General features: G+C 54.1%; 1 protein-coding gene across 2 annotated transcripts in view; it reads right to left on the bottom strand.

Moving 5' to 3' along the window:
* COL2A1 (collagen type II alpha 1 chain) overlaps positions 1 to 14,860 on the bottom strand; it is a 30,396-nt gene extending 15,536 nt beyond the window's left edge. The window contains exons 1-18 of one of the 2 annotated variants that reach the window (XM_043885866.1): positions 14,625 to 14,860; positions 10,265 to 10,471; positions 8,767 to 8,783; positions 8,526 to 8,558; positions 8,392 to 8,424; positions 8,238 to 8,291; positions 7,990 to 8,091; positions 6,934 to 7,011; positions 6,258 to 6,302; positions 6,098 to 6,151; positions 5,620 to 5,673; positions 4,827 to 4,880; positions 4,368 to 4,421; positions 4,184 to 4,237; positions 3,854 to 3,898; positions 3,255 to 3,308; positions 803 to 847; positions 267 to 320 (exon numbers count right to left, since the gene is read on the bottom strand). In XM_043885866.1, the coding sequence (XP_043741801.1) occupies positions 267 to 320; positions 803 to 847; positions 3,255 to 3,308; positions 3,854 to 3,898; positions 4,184 to 4,237; positions 4,368 to 4,421; positions 4,827 to 4,880; positions 5,620 to 5,673; positions 6,098 to 6,151; positions 6,258 to 6,302; positions 6,934 to 7,011; positions 7,990 to 8,091; positions 8,238 to 8,291; positions 8,392 to 8,424; positions 8,526 to 8,558; positions 8,767 to 8,783; positions 10,265 to 10,471; positions 14,625 to 14,709 (1,122 nt within the window). In that variant the 5' untranslated portion in view covers positions 14,710 to 14,860. The remainder of the gene's footprint in view (positions 1 to 266; positions 321 to 802; positions 848 to 3,254; positions 3,309 to 3,853; positions 3,899 to 4,183; positions 4,238 to 4,367; positions 4,422 to 4,826; positions 4,881 to 5,619; positions 5,674 to 6,097; positions 6,152 to 6,257; positions 6,303 to 6,933; positions 7,012 to 7,989; positions 8,092 to 8,237; positions 8,292 to 8,391; positions 8,425 to 8,525; positions 8,559 to 8,766; positions 8,784 to 10,264; positions 10,472 to 14,624) is intronic. The other variant, XM_043885875.1, reaches the window with a different exon arrangement.
* Between the last annotated feature and the right edge of the window lie 762 nt (positions 14,861 to 15,622).

The raw sequence follows: 15,622 nt of genomic DNA, 5'->3' as shown, positions 1-15,622 counted from the left end.
CCCCCATCTTTTTCTGCCTTGTCCCACTCTGAAGCTGTAACTGTGTGTCCAGCTTTTTATCATTCCATCTTACTTTCCCTTCCAGCTGGTGACTCTGCAAAATGCCTGGCTCTTTGCTTGCTTCCATGGAGAGCAGCAGTGGGGTGAGGGGTGGGGTGAGGGGCGGGGGACACTCCTCCAAAGGGAAGGGGGGTCATCCAGCGAGGGGCAGTCAGCAAGGGTTATGGGGAAAGGGGGGGTCCTGACTCGACAAGCAGGACACGCACCTTGGCACCAGGAGCACCGGGGAAGCCAGGACCGCCAGCAGGACCCACGGGACCCTGGAGGAAGCAAGCAGATGTAGAGATGACGGCCCAGTCTGGGCAGACTACCTCCAGCCTCCAAAGCAAGCCACCCCCTCACCTCCCACGCCTTCCCACCTTTGTACTGATACTGCTCCACATCCACTGTGGCCTAAAGTCCCTGGATGAAAATTGTCCCCACTCCAGTGTCCCCAAGCCTGGCTTGGGGAAACCGCATTTCTGACGCGGTATATAGTTTCTGACTATATACATGCTGAGAAGCAAGTAGTTCTTTCACCTCCCTCTCTACCCCTCCCCAGAAAAAACTACCAAAAGTGTAGCTGAGAAAAATGAACCATTGCTTCAAAGCTTGTTACCAACATACTCCCTCAGTAATGAAAGGTTGTTCCCGTTTTTCCAGGAGAATCTAGAACGTGGCCTGGGTACTGAGTAAACACTGCCACTTCACTGGGCGGCTGACGGGGACTCAGGTGAACCTGCCGGGGGTGAAGTGAACTTACCGGAGGCCCTGCAGGGCCCGGTTGACCGTCGTTGCCTCGAGCACCCTGTGAGCGAGAAGGAAGCAGCCCTTATGAGAGACACCACAAGTCCCGTCCCTCTCACGGTGCCCCAGGGCCGAGCAGGAGGCTGGCAGGTGTGCGCTGCGGGAGGAAGCAGCCCCAGGACGCTGCATCGTGGCTTTGAGAACTGGGCCTGCAGTGGGCTTGCTCTCAGCCTCACAGAGCTTGGGTAATTTTCCAGCTACTCCATCATTTCTTAGACTTCCATTGAGACCCCAAGTATCCCCAAATTCAAGGCCATGTTATCATTTAAAGACTCAGGGAAAATGAAATAGCCAAGCATCGTTTCTGACTCAGTTCCTCCTGCCTGTCACAGTGGAAAGCCCTTTCAGGACTCGGATAATCTCCTTGGTCAACTCTTGGATCTGTGTGTCCCCATCCCCGACCCACAGAACAACCTGCTTCTATGGAAGACAGAGAAGTGCAGAGCATCTGCTACCAGCCCAGGAAGAAGCCTGGCGATGGGGACAGGGCACCGGGCATAGCCCGAGGACCGAATTTGTCCTGAGACAAATTCACAGACAGCAAGGCTGCCGGCTCTTCCTCTATAGGCCATGCACTTTGAGGGTGAGCACCTCCAGGGTCTCTCTCTCAAGGCCCCTCCGGGTCCTGGGAATCATTAGGCTGGGCAGAGCTGGGCCAGGCACCTGGTCCTTGGAAGACCTCAGCTGAGCCCCGCCTGCCTGCCTCTGCCTCTCCCGGGAAGCTGAAGAAGGATGCTTTAGGGGGAGCTCCTGTTTTAAATAAGATTCAAGTCTTTCTCCTGGCTGTGGTCCGTCTCTCATGACCGAGACTCTCCCGGTTGGCATTAACCAGGGAAACAGGAGAGCACTTAACAGAAAAAAATGTCACAGGGAACATAAAGCCTCAGCACTGGCCATAGCCCCTTCTGGGCTGGCTGCTTCGCCAAGCACCCTCCCTGCAGGGGTCAGCCAGAGGAGAGGCCTGGGAGCAAGGGGAGTGTGGTGCTGCCCAAGAGGCCAGAGTTGGACGGGCATCCAGGGCTCCCCCTGCAGGAAAGCTGGGGAGTGGGCACCATCTGGCCCAAGGTGGGGGGCACATGACCACAGCCCAGCCCAGCCCCTGGCCAGGCCTGGACACCAGGCCTGCACTGGGAACTGTGTGACGTTGTCAATCTTCCATGCCAAGTCCTGTGCACACCCTGCCAGTCTAACTACCGTAGGGACAGGAGTCAGCAAGGAGAAGCAAGAAGCAGGGCCAACTGCAGGAGGAAGAACAGGGGTGCAGGTCATCTGTGCCCCTCATGGAGTGTGGCCCCCATGACTCCAAGCCTGGCCAAAAAGGCACAAGCCAGGTCTGGACAGTCTGTAGCAATCACAGTGCTTCTTGGCAGGCCTGGGGCTCTCTAATCCCCTCACACAAAGTGACCCGGGGACAAGCCACTTCAACAGCTCTGGCTGACAAATGGGGGTCGAGACTGGGCGCTATTTCACTGATCTGCTTCTGAGGGAAATTTCTGCCAAAACAGATACATTATCTGGACAGCAGCACAACTGAGGGAAGCTGATTTACTTTGGCCGCTCCTGCAAGGACCCGTGAGGAGGGGCCTCAGAGCTTGGGTGGCTGGGGTGTGAAATCAACAGAGAGCATAATCTTTCTTAAACACAGCTTTCATCGCATCACTCGCCTGACCAGGCGCCCACAAGGGCTCTCTATTGCTAAGGGATCAGAGCTAAACACCTGCACCCTCCACTGCTACAAATCCCCACGCTCTTAACTCCCCCATTAACGAGAGGCCACCGGAGTCTGAGGCTGCAAAGCACAGCTTGTCTTGGGCTAGTTAACCATTCAGTGCCTCAGTTTCTTCTCCTCTAAAAGGGGGAAGACAGCAGAATCCACCCGGCAGGATTCGAGGGAAGCTTGGATGAAACAAAGCATCTGGGTATTAAACGGAGGACATGCCCGTGAAGTGGTGGCCACTGGTATATCACAGTATCACCAACAGTATAGTAATGTAAAGTATGTGAGTTGACCCCAGACTGTTACACTTTTCTAGGGCAGCATCTAAGCGACCAGAAAGAACTAAAAGGAACACAGTACTATAGCCAACTAAAGTCTGTCCATAAATTCAAACAGGATTGATTGGGGAGTGGGTGAGACTGTCGAGGGATTACCTGAATAATCTAGACTGGTTAAAGAGACTCCTGCCCTTACCCGCCAGCTCTTCCGTGGCCTCCCCCACCCAGTCCTCTGACTGTGCAGACCCAGCCTGGGGATTTGTGACAGGCACACTCAGAGTGAATCCTCACGGGAGGATGATATTATCTACACCTCATGGGGTTGCTTTGAGGGTCAGGCGAAATAACCCTGAATGCGAGCGCCTCGTGAAGAGCTGGGCAAATGGTGGCTCTGGGTCTTGTCAATTACTCACTGCAGCGCCGGCAGGGCCAGTCCGTCCTCTCTCACCAGGCAAGCCGCGGGGACCCTGGAACACACAGCAGGAGCCACAACCATGAGTTGGTTCAAGGACTGCTCGCACCGTCACTTAACCCGCGGGCCCTTCGCAGACACTGGAGGGGAGGAGCTGGTAGCACCCAAGAGGCAAAGGCGTGGACACCCCTGGCCCTGCCTTCCTCATTCAGGACCCATCTATTACACCAAAGGTTTCTCTGCCATGACAGAACACACAGGTGCTCCCATTGTTACCTATTAGGAGCCTCGTGATAGGCACTTCTTGCTCCTTGCAATAGATGAACTCCCCCAAATGTTGAAAATAAACAGACTTTGTAAAAATTGAAGCACACCTTAAGTCTGTTAACAGGGTTATTTCAAAGAAATGCTGGTGAGCCCTTGCACAAACCATCCACTTTGACACACTTTACTTTTTGCTCATAATCAAATCAGTCTACAAAACTGAACATCTACTTCGCCCAAAGGGGCCAGTGGCATCTCCAGTGGCGCCATCTGCTGGGCCTTAAAAGGTGTCTCAAGAGTGTCTGGAGGCTCTCTGGGGGTGGTGCTCATACTCACCATTGGGCCTGGAGAACCGTTCTCACCTGGGGAACCACTCTCACCCTGGAAAAAAGATGCAGAGGGTCAGTAAGCAGGGCACCCACTGCCAGCCCACAAGACAATTCCCATGGAGGAAGCCGAACGCTCTGGTCATCTCAGCTAGCACTGACACCTCCAAGCTTTAGTACTGTTAGGGACAATTCCTGGATCTCTCCGGACCTGCTGTTCGTTTGTTTGGATGTAGCAGTGGGTGTTCCTAACCCAAGCTGTTCACGTCCTAACTCCGCTGAGCTCGGCAGCATCTCCTCGTCGTCCGTCCCCCACGCCCACGTGCTTCTTGGTCCTTACCTTCACACCCGGAGCACCAGCTTCTCCCTTAGCACCGTCTAGACCTGGGTAACCCTACGGGACAAGAGAAGACTTTCAATCACACTTCTGGGGAAGCCAAAGAGAACAATTCATTTCCCCCCCAAGACTTTTTTCTCCCTTGGTCAATCTTTTCCTTTCAGGACTCTCCCCCCATGATACTTACTCTGTGACCTTTGACACCAGGAAGGCCTGGGGTTCCTGGGAAGCCGCGAGCACCCTGCAATCCAAAGAAGAGATGTTCAGAGCACTGAGCAGAACCAGGTAAAGGCTGCCTTGGGCTGATGGGAGAGGCCTTGGAGCCAAGTCCCTGGGGGGCCAGGAAGCAGAAGCCCGGCACCAGGAACATCTTTCGGTCACTCCCAGAATCCCTCTCTCTGTGCCTCACCCCAGCTTAGGCAGCTTGGGTGTAAACATCTGCCAGCCACCCCCCAGACACCCCTAGCCTGTGCTAGGATCAGAGACACGGTCATCAGCATGAAAGCGTGACATATGTGGGGACCACTGGAACTTTAGGATCGAGCTATCGGAGCTGGATGAGCTAGCTGGGTGGGAGGCCACTGCGTTTGTTGCAAGGACGGAGACGCTGGGAACGAGACTAGAGACGGGGAAAGGTGGGCTTTACCTGAGGGCCAGGAGGGCCTCTCTCGCCAGATTTTCCAGGCTTTCCAGCTTCACCCTGAAGGGAGAGAGATGAATCTCAGCATCCTCAGAAGACACATTAGCATCACTGGTGCACTCCAGCATGTCATCACTGCTCCCAGCCTGCCATGCCTCTGCCCACCTGCTTCCTCATCTCCCCCCACCCCTGCAGGGCCCCAACTTCCCTGAATGCCTTCCCTGCCTGGACCCTGGGCAAGCTGCTCCACCCCCCACAGCCTCCAGCCTCCCCTGGTGGGCTCACTGTCTCCTCTCATAGGCGCTGCTGACCGGCCTGTGTTCCCTAACCTCGGAGACGTTCACTGCCTAATGGGATTCTCAGGAGCAGCTTCAGCGCCAGCTCTCCTCTCTCCCCTTCGTTTACATCCCTTGCAGACATCCTGACTCAGCCTGAGCCTTCCCCAACTCATTTACAATTAAGATAATCTTGGGCTGTTGAGTGTTTCTCTTTTGTTTTTCCTTCTCTGCATCTTTCCCCTTGTGTTTTCCCTCTCCCTTCTCTCCCTTCTCAATTTCCCTTCCTGGAGCTAATGATGTTTTAATTATTTCCCTTCCCAGTGGGTCCAAAGCTGTCCCCAAAGGCACTTGCAAGCTAAGTTGCTGGTGGAAATGCAGACGGTGCAGTGTCCAAGTCTCCAACTGACTAGTCCCGCCCCCTGGGCCAAGTCGAGGGTGCATCCGCCCATCACCACCCAGCACCCCCTCTCTCCAGGCCCCTTCAAGTGAGGCAGCCACTTGATTGACTCAGGTGTACTCACATCATCACCAGGTTTCCCAGGGGGGCCAGGAGGACCACGGGGACCCATGGGACCCTACAAACAAAATAAGCAAGCTTAAGAGATGGTTGGAGGGGGGAAGACACCTAATCAGCGGGCAAAACTTGGGGATTATAGCTTTTGGAAGCTAGTTCATCTAAAAGGAAAAAAAAGATGGAGGAGCCCAGTTTGTCCTGAGAGAGCGCAGAGGCACAGAGCAGATCATAGCAGGAGGCAGTGGACAGTACAGGCCAGCAGGGGTGACCCAGAAAAAGGGCTGACATGACAGAATCCTGGGCGGTTCCTGCCACATCTGGCTCCCTGAAGAGCTCCCCAAGAGCTAAGAGGGGACATCTGAGTTTCCTTTGAGCCCTCCGCTATAGAGGGCACTGGCAGAGCCCAGAAGGTGACAGGACTAGGGTGTGAATGGTGCATCACCGGAAGGTCCCCCCAGCAGGGCAGGGCCAGCGCCAGTACTCACAGAAACACCGGGTTCGCCAGGTTCACCAGGGTTGCCTTGAAATCCTTGAGGTCCCTAAAAAGTAAAGTGAGGACAGCAGGTTGGCCCCCCCAGAACTGACATCAGAGAGCTTGAAAGCATCTGTGTCTCCACTTTCCAAAAGGAAAAACCTAATACTTACGGGGGCACCAGCAGGGCCTGGGGGTCCCCGAGGTCCCATGGGGCCCTGCATTGGAACAGAAAATGAGAAGCTTTACTGGAAAGGCTTCACCCTCGGCCTCCACAGTGCCGCCGCCTCCCAGCCACCAGCCCAGACAAAGGACAAGGAGTTACTCTGTGAGCAGGGGGCCTGCAGGGGCTGCTCCCTCTCATTTCCCTCTCCCCTTGCAACATTCTATTTTTATTTATAGGTACCATTTGGACAGAGAAGCTGGCCTTGCTTTCCCCTGGACAGCAGCCATGTTTACTAAAGTCTGAGTTTCATTTAGCATGTGCCAAGTGGGAGCTGCAGGGCTGAGATTTCCTGCTGGAAGTCTTGTGGATGCGGGAGAACAGTGGCTGCTGTCTGCATTCTTCAGTTCTCATTCCAAGAGCAATAGCAACTGGCCTTCTGAGAGATCAGCCTATATGCCTCTCTCCATCCTCATTCTTCTTAGTCACTCCAGCGCATCATTAAAACTGGCATCCATCGCCATTAAAAACCAAACGCCCTGGGCTAGCTAAATGGGAGGTTATGTAACTGATGGGGAAGGGCCGCTCTAAGTAATTATCTGTAAAGTGAGGTTGTCAGAGTCCCTGGCTCTGCTGGGGGCCACCTCCTGCCATTTTGGCTGCGAAGAACGGGTGCCTTTTCTTACCATTGGTCCCTGCATGACTCCCATCTGGGCGCCACCAGCCTTCTCATCAAATCCACCAGCCATCTGCGCAGCAAAGTTCTGCAAATAAACCCAACAACATTAAAAGCTTGAGAGGCTCTATGTTTTCCCTACATGGCTAGGTAAGCTATATCTTGATAGAAAAAAACTCCAATTGTTGGAGACTAACCTAGCATTGATCAGAAATACTAAGGATTCCTGAAAAATAGTTTTGGAAATGGCTTATTAGATGACAGTTGGCATAACCATTACCCTGGGAGATGAAGTGTTACTTGGAAGAATATCCACTACTTGCATTTCATTTTGTAAGTTTTCTTTAATTCTAAAATATCAAATATATTATTTCATAGAAATTGAAAAATATAACTAAAAATATCACTTTTAAAAGTTCTTTTTTTTCTTTTCTAAGACCTTAATGCCCAGCAAAACACTAAAATCAATAGTCTTAAAATATTTTAGCAGAGGATATAGTAGGCATCTATGAGTCATTCAAGTTTAAAAATTTAAATCATAGCAAACATCAAAATGGCAAACCTGCAAAAACTGGGCAATAATATAATTTGTTGATTGGTCTGATTCCAAAAACAACTTTAGCCACACACCTTTACTCAGTGGGGCTCTTTCATGAGAATAAATAGTTGCTTGGAATGTACTTGGCAAAGATGAAGCTTCAATGTCTTCCAAGGACAGTGGTCACTCTTCTTCCAGGGAACCGCAAGTGCCCAGTCATCCTCTCCTCCAACCCCTACACCCACTCCCAAGGACCAGCCACACAGTAGAGATGCCAGGAAGCCAGGTAACTGAAGACTTTCTTTACAGAAACCCAGAGAGTGAACAAAGTCAGTCCTTAGCGCCACAGTCTCATGCCCACTATGTGATTCCACTAAATTACAGGCCTGGGGGAGAAGTCCATGTTCAAGACAGGCTGTGGACACACTTCTGGCAGCCCTGGGAGCCAGCCAGGTGAAGTGTGACTAGCAATTTAGAAGCCACATTTCTGGAGGGACGCCTGAAGGAAGGGGACATAAGGATACTTACTCCACCAAGGCCAGGGGGGCCAGGGGGGCCAGGAGGACCAGGGGGGCCAGGGTTTCCAGGGGTCCCAGGCTCTCCATCTCTGCCACGAGGTCCAGGAGCACCCTTGGCAGAAAGAAAGAGGCCCCAATGTGAAGCAGTGTTTATACAAGACCCATCTGTGTACGGGCTGCCCTTGAGGCATTTGGGGGGTGGTCCTTAGAGAACCTGGGGAGTCCACAAGGGTCAGACAGCATTGTTTCTCTACTCACTTTTTCACCTTTGTCACCACGATCACCTCTGGGTCCTTGTTCACCTGCAGGTCCCTGAAAATGAAGAAAATATTGAGATGACAGCAAGACCAGGAGAGCCTGTTGATCAATAACTCAAGGAAAGCATGGAAAACGGGGTTTCTCTCTTTCTTACCTGAGGTCCAGGAGGTCCCTTGGGTCCTACGATCTGTGAAAGAGACACCCACAAAATGGCAAGTTAGAAGAGACCTCAAGGAGATGACCCAGTTAGAAAAGTTGATGCAACATGGGAGTAGAAAGTGTACTTACATCCTTGATGTCTCCGGGTTCTCCTTTCTGTCCCTGAAACATGAAACATTGTCAGGATTGAGTCAAGCAAGCTCACCAAGCCTCCAGTACAAAACAGTAGCCCCTGCATCAAGGTGCCCAGTGAAACAGATCTTTTGTTGATGCCTAAAAACCACATGCTAAGGAGCACAGCATTGCTTTTAATGAAGAAAATATAAAGTAAAAAAAAAAAAAATCAAACAACAACAACAACAATCCTCACCTTTGGTCCTGGTTGCCCTGCAAATGGAAGAAATAGAGAAGGAAAATGTAAGAGTCATGAGATGGATAAAGTACAACTTCTTATCATTTAAACTTTCGTGAAGGGATCATAGAAAGGGACACAACCAGGGAAGGAGGTAGCTTCCTGTTACTCCATTGAAGCCCTCTGTTGGGGTGTTAAGTTTCACTGGGGTCTGGAGTTGCTGAGGTCCCAAGAAGAACAGAGATGACCCAGAATTTGTTATTGAAAGGCAATCAGCATGCAGGGACCAAAAAGAATACAAAGAATTCAAGGTCTATCAGCCACCAGGAGAGAAAGCACCCAAAATGGAGAAACTGAGTTCAATTTCTTCTCTTCCCCAGAGGGTTAGAAGATCCTCCCGTAGCCCAAGCACCCCGCAACACATCCCCCACCCCAGAAGAAGAGTTAGGTAGTTAGAAAGGTCTTACATTCAAGCTGGGTCTCCATGAAGCAAGCACAAAAAAAAAACCACAAAAAAACAGCAGAGCACAGAAGTTACAGAGGGCATTGGAGTCAGTGCCCCCCGAATCAATAACCCCTCCCCCACTTGTAGCAGCGAAATAGTAAAGGCGATCAACGCTTCACTCACACAGGCCCCCTCAGAAATGATCTGGGGAACTGGGCTATCAAAGCGGCTTCCCCAAGCAGCTTTCCATGGTGGGTGAAGTGTTAAGGAAAGGCAACTGCTCGCTTCCTTTTCAACTGTCTTCTCTGCTTGATCAGGAAGAAAATGGTGAGGGCCACCCAAAAGGCCTAGATGTGTGTCCCTATCCCCCTTCAGGGGGATAGGGCATGGGTTCCAGAGCTGGGGAGGGGTCACCTGCACACCTATACATTCACCAGCCCCGGCTCCAGAGTGTGGGCACCTGGGGCTCTGTCCTGGGCCCAGCTCCGCTCTTCACCACTAGAACTCCCAGACCCCAGCTCTTCCTTCTGCTAGGAACTTGCTTCTTGATTGGCAGTCAACACCAACAGAGGCAAAACCAAAAGGAAACTGCCACCAATGCTCCATATTTTTCAAAAGGGGGCCTGCCCTTTCTGTTGCCCCGTGGGCCTGCAGAGCTTGCTCCACATTGAAGACCACATGTTTGGAGGCCTTCTACAGAGCGGCCAAGGTGTGGGCAGTAGAGGAGGAATGAATCTGTGTTTTGGCCAGAAGGAGCACTGGATCTCCACTGTGGCTCGTGGACTTTGCGGAGGTGCTTACAGCGAGGACGCTTGTGTGGCGTCCCCTCTGTCCTCCAGGTCTTAGGAGCATATTTTTTGGAGGTGTCTGGTGAGGAAGGACCCCTCTGGTGTGTCAGGCTCACTGTCATCCTGCAAGCGAGAAGTCGCCTTTCCCTTCAGCCTCAGCTGCTGGGGTCCCATGGATAACCAGTTCCTCTGCTTCACAGAGGTGACCAGCATCCATGGCAGGGCATTTGCTGCCCCTGCGAGTAATTTATTTATGTGGAACAGGAAATAAATAAATTACGACCACTGGCAGTGGGGAGGTCAGCTGAGCAGATGGGGCAGCACTCTCCGAAGGGGGTCTCGGGGCTGAGGCAGTCTTTCATGTCTTCACAGATTATGTCGTCGCAGAGGACAGTCCCAGTGTCACAGACACAGATCCGGCAGGGCTCGGGCTTCCACACATCCTTATCATTATACCTCTGCCCGTCCTGCACACAGCTGCCAGCCTTCTCTGCACCGAGGGTGGGGCGGGGGGAAGCAGAGAGCCAAGGGAAGGAGGGGGTGAGGAGCCAGAAGAGAAAAAGAGAGAGGTTGCAGGTCAACTTGACATCATTCAAATGCTGAAGCGTGTGGACTCCGGCCACCCAACATAGAGAACTTGTTATTTTTTCTAAGACATCATTCATTCTTCCATGTAGTCAACAAATATTATTGTCCACTTTGCACTCTGCTCTCTATTCACCAATGAAAATCCTGACCCAGTAGGGAAGGTGGTGGGGAGGGCACCGAGGATGAAGTATTGTCTTCATGCATCTCATATTGGGGAGACATGATGATGTGGGGGTCATGGGCAAGTTAGAGTAGGAGCAGGAGAAGGATGAGCCTCTGAACTGGGGGACTCAGGGCTGTAAAGACAGAGGGGAGGGGGAAAATGCAGAGACGCCCACACCCCACCCCACCCTCAACACAGGGACAGAGGCCTTCTTTCTTCTGCCTGCCTCTAGGAATTATGGGATCTGCTGAATACAACTGACAGCTAAAATTCAGAAGGCGTGGAGAAAATTCTACCCACAAAAATTAGACTCTATCAGCAGCCAGGCTCCAGAAGTGGATATATGGGGGTGGAGGTATGTGAAAGGAGGAGCTATTAGAGGTAGGACCTTGTCCCATTCTTTAAGTAATATTAGTCTTAGGACCAACTTGGGGAGGGGGTTTGGGCCAGTCAAACAATACACCTGGATGGAACCCACAAGGGCTGATAAAATGCCCCGGGAGGCAAGCAGGGCTAAAGACCCCTCTGCGGGTGCTGACCTCCAGCTGGAGCCCCCTCTGCTTCCATCTGAAGACAACGGCTCAACGTGACGAGGGGGATATGGAAGGAGGCTTTGAATGCCTGGTCCCGGCCAAGAGTAGCCAGTCCAGGCCCGGCCCCCTCCAAGAATGCAGACCAAGAAGGGCACGGAGTAGTCCCCCTCCATAAGAGCCCTGCCGTCTGGAATTCACCCTGCAAACGAAGCCTGTGCTGACAAGAGCGCTCCGAAGAGCGCCAAGCGTGGCAGAGCCCGCACCACGTGCTAGGGAGCGCCCAGCGCTGTTTTTCTCATCAAAATCGTCAAAGCACTGGCAGCAAGGGATGAATAATAGGAAAGGGCCACAAACCAGGTGGGCGGAGAGAGAAACGGGCCTGCCCCCTGCTCTTTAAGGAGACTCTGAAAGATAAACCCTTTTTTTTTCCACTAGAAAAAAAAAAATCCACTCAGCTTTTAGGCAAGATAATCATTCGGGGGTGGGGGGGCCGGAGGGAATCCTAGCTGAAGTATCAAAATTGCTGGGCCACACCCACTGCTAAAATAGGTGGAGCTGCAGAAAGCGAGGGGTGGGGTCTGGACTAAAGAAGAACCCACTCTCAGCCAGGAGGGCCATAGGGGGAAAAGAGTAAAAAGCTGGACGAGGGGGTTCACCCAGAAGGCAGATCAGATTTCCCTCGGAAGGGCGGTCCCGGGATGCGCGGGCGCAGGGGCGGGGCCGGCAGCGCTGGGTGTGAAAACCCTACGGTGACTCTTTGTGGCTGCGGCTCTGGACGCAGCTCGCCCACGGACACTGGGAGGGTGAAAAGTGCGATTAAATGACTGCCCCAGAAAGAAGCCAGCTCCGTAACCAGATCCCTTAGGTGTGGACGGAGGAGCCCAGCACCTCCATAATCGCTGTTCGAAACGGCGGCCGATAGCATCCCGGCGCGCCTGATCAGGTTCCCCTCATTACCGCAGGGCCGTATAAGCGACTCTTTGTAGCAGGCCAATTAAAAAGTTACCTCTTTTGGGGAACTGTTTTGCTTCGCGGCCGCTCCGCGCAGGGCTGGAGCCTGAGAGGTGGCGGCGGGCGGGCACAGGGGGGCATTGTGGGAGAGGGGGTCGGGGAGTCCGGGGGAACCCACCGGACCTTGCCTCTCATGAATGGGGCTTTTCTCGAGCGCACACAGAGCCCGATTCACAGGTCTCCGCAAGGAATCAGTTTAAATAAATATGGGCAGCGTTTCAGCCCCATCTGGAAGCCATCGCTGCCAATCTCCTAACGCAAACAAGCCTCACAAAGACGGATTGAGGTCTCTCCCCCGAGCCGAGGGGCACTTTTCAGAGACAAGGGCTGTGAAATGCAGATGTGGGTCAAAAACGCAGCAGCCAATAAGCTTCTCAAACTTGTGGAAAGATGGGGAGGAGGGGCGTGCCCGAGCCCTAGGTTACTGACATTCCTGACGTCCACGCAGACTGCGTCCTTCCCCACGTCACGTCTTTGGGTCCGCTGACCCAGGGGAGTGGGTTACCCGGCCAGGATGCGCTAGGGCGCAAAGCCAGCGGCTCCAATGCTCTGCCCCTGAGGAGGCGGGGAGGGGGGGGGGGGGGCGGCGCGGAGCGAGACTGGAAGATCTGGGCCCAAAGAGCTGTGGAATTCATTCCCTCCTCCTAGGAAAGTGGCGGCGCTGAGAACGCTCTGCCACTTAAGTGAGCGCCTCTAATACCAGATGGAGAGTTTGGGGATTTTGAGAGTCACCTAGCTAATTCCATTGCGCACTATGGCAGAGATCAGTCAAGAAGACAGCTTTGTGAGTGTGTACGTGCAAATTTAGGACAAATATATAGTCAGTCCGAGCTGAGGCCACTTAGAGTCACCGTATTCCAACAAGTGCCCTGAGCGCGCCTCCAGTTTAGTGCACCTTCCGACCCCCTGGCCAAAATCTCCGGCCTGAGGCTCCTTTCAGCTGCGCCGCGGGCTCCAGTTCTGCCCCTGTCGACCACCCTAACGAACGGAAAGTCCTTCTGGGCCCGCAGCGTTCTAAACTGTCTCCAGAGATAGCCTGGTGGCAGGCGAGACTGCAGAGAATCGTCGGCAGACGGACTTTGATTTCCATACCTTCCCCCCAAATTTCCCCTGCGATTGATTTACAATCTGTAACATACAAAGACAGGGCTGGAATCCCAGCCGTCGGAAACGTGCCCAAACACGTGGAAAAAAAAAAAAAAATCTTCTCTACTTAATACACTTTCCAGGTTTCATTTGTCCTAAATATAATCCCAGACAGTGACTTTACCAAAGGAGATGATGGAAAGGTGCGGTTCGAACTGCCTTTGGACCAGATTGTAAAACTGCCATCTCTAACTTTATACGGTTGAAATTGTTATAGCAATCGACCAAACGTGTCCCACTCCTCTGCTACACACACACACACACACACACACACACACACACACACACTCGCTCACTCACTCCTGGCAGAGCCTCGGCTAGTTCCAGAAACTTTTATAAAAGTAACTCATTGTAGTACCTGGGCTTTGGCGGGGGGTGGGGGTGGGGTGTGCGGAGGGGGCGGATGGGGGGGGGAAGACGGCGGGGAGGGGGCGCTATTTTCCCAGACGTTTCAAAAGCAAGGTCTGGTTGGAATGTTCTCGCCTTTCAGATGGCCTCTCCTGCGGGAAGTTTCTGTATCTTTTAGAGGCAAGGGGAAAGTCGAGATGCCAAGAGGGCTGCACCTTGCTCTTGGGCCAGCCATGAGGGGCACAAAACCCACGAGGGGCGCTGAGATCTCAGGGTGTCTCTCCGAAGCCCTTCATCGTGGCCTCAGGTTTCAGCCTACTAGTTTCAGAGCATCTCCTTTGTCTAACTAACTTCCCTTTGAACCCCAGACACCGACCCCTGGACACGACTGGGAATTCAACCCCTTGGCGCTTGCTCGCTTCTTCGCTCGTGCTCTTTCTCTCCTACTTTTCCTAAGATTTATGGGCCACAACCTGTTTTGCTGAACCCCGAGTGCGTGGGTGAGGCAAGCAGTGTGCGTGTGCGCTTTAATTATCAAAGCTGGTGAAAGAGAGCGCGCTTGAATCTAAGTGCAAACTTCCGACCCGACGCTTTGCTTCTTTAATATTCCTGCGCAACGCAAGGACCGGCGAATGCTTCCAACCACCACCCGCAGGGAGGACGCTCGGATAGAGCCCCTGACTTGCAGAATTCCACTCGATGAGCTTCTGCGCATCCTGCACCCGTCTCCGCGCGCCTTGACCCCGGAGCCGCTCTAACCCAGACCTGCGGGCTCCAGAGCTCGAGAGGGCCACGAAAGAGGATGCTGAGGGTCGACACAGAAGGGTGGCAGGCAGGGGCTGTGGACGACTTACGGACATCCTGGCCGTGACACCGAAGGACAGCGGCGACGAGCAGCGTCAGCAGCACCAGCGTCTGGGGAGCCCCGAGGCGGATCATGGCTCACCGCGGGGCCTGGCGGAGCCGGGCCCGGGCGGAGCGCAGCGAGGCGGCAGGAGCTCGGCGTGGGTCCGGGTCTCTACCGCGCCCTCATGCAGGAGGCCTTCGGAGCAGGAGGAGGGGGCAGGAGACCCGGCAGCCCAGCAGCGCTCTGCGTCTTCTCCCCGCCGCGGCGCCCGTTATATGCGCCCGGCCCTCTCGAGGCTGGCCAACTCGCCCAAACCGCGGGCCGCCCCCGGCCCCCCGCGGGGTTGTAACCTGAGACCCCGCCCCGGAGCCCGCCTGGGCCCAGCCAGAGCCCGCACCTGCCCGGACCGGACCCCCCCCCCCTCCCCGCTAGCCCTGCTTCCAGCCCCCCACCCTAAGTGTGCAGAGTGGCCTGATCGGGCGGGGCGCAGAGACGGCCCCTGTCTACCGCCCCCCACCCATCCCGGGCTGCGGCGCTGCCCTCTCCGACCACAGGCGGGAAGGGGGGCCTCCGGCCCCTCCCCTCGGAGTTCTGCCCGGATTGGAGGGGTGGGGGTGTTTGCAGAGGCGCAGGCCGCGAGCCCTAGACCGTGGACGGAAAAGACTCGGGAGGGAGGAGGGGCAGCGGTAGAAAGAAGCAGAGGGGGAGGGAGAGAGGGGCATCGCCTTGGGTCCTTGGGTGGCGGGCGAGGGGAAGGGCGCAAGCGGAGCCCGCGAAGTATCAGGAGTCCGATATCTTGGAGACTGACAAGCAGGGCCAAGCTTGGGGGGTGGGGTCGTCCCCATCTATTTTCTAGCCCCTTCTTGGAGCACCTGGCCCCTGGACCCCCACCTGGAGGTTCAGAACGACAGCCCCCCCCCCCCCACCCCGCCCCAACTCCTCCCCCATCCAACTATGCGGTGAATGAGCTTCCTCTGGAAGCTCAGCAGACGTTGACCCGAGCCG

This window comes from Cervus elaphus, chromosome 3, assembly GCF_910594005.1.
Source record: "Cervus elaphus chromosome 3, mCerEla1.1, whole genome shotgun sequence".
Lineage (NCBI taxonomy): Eukaryota > Metazoa > Chordata > Mammalia > Artiodactyla > Cervidae > Cervus > Cervus elaphus.
Note: the sequence above shows the minus strand (reverse complement) of the source record. Positions and strands in the feature narration are given on the sequence as shown.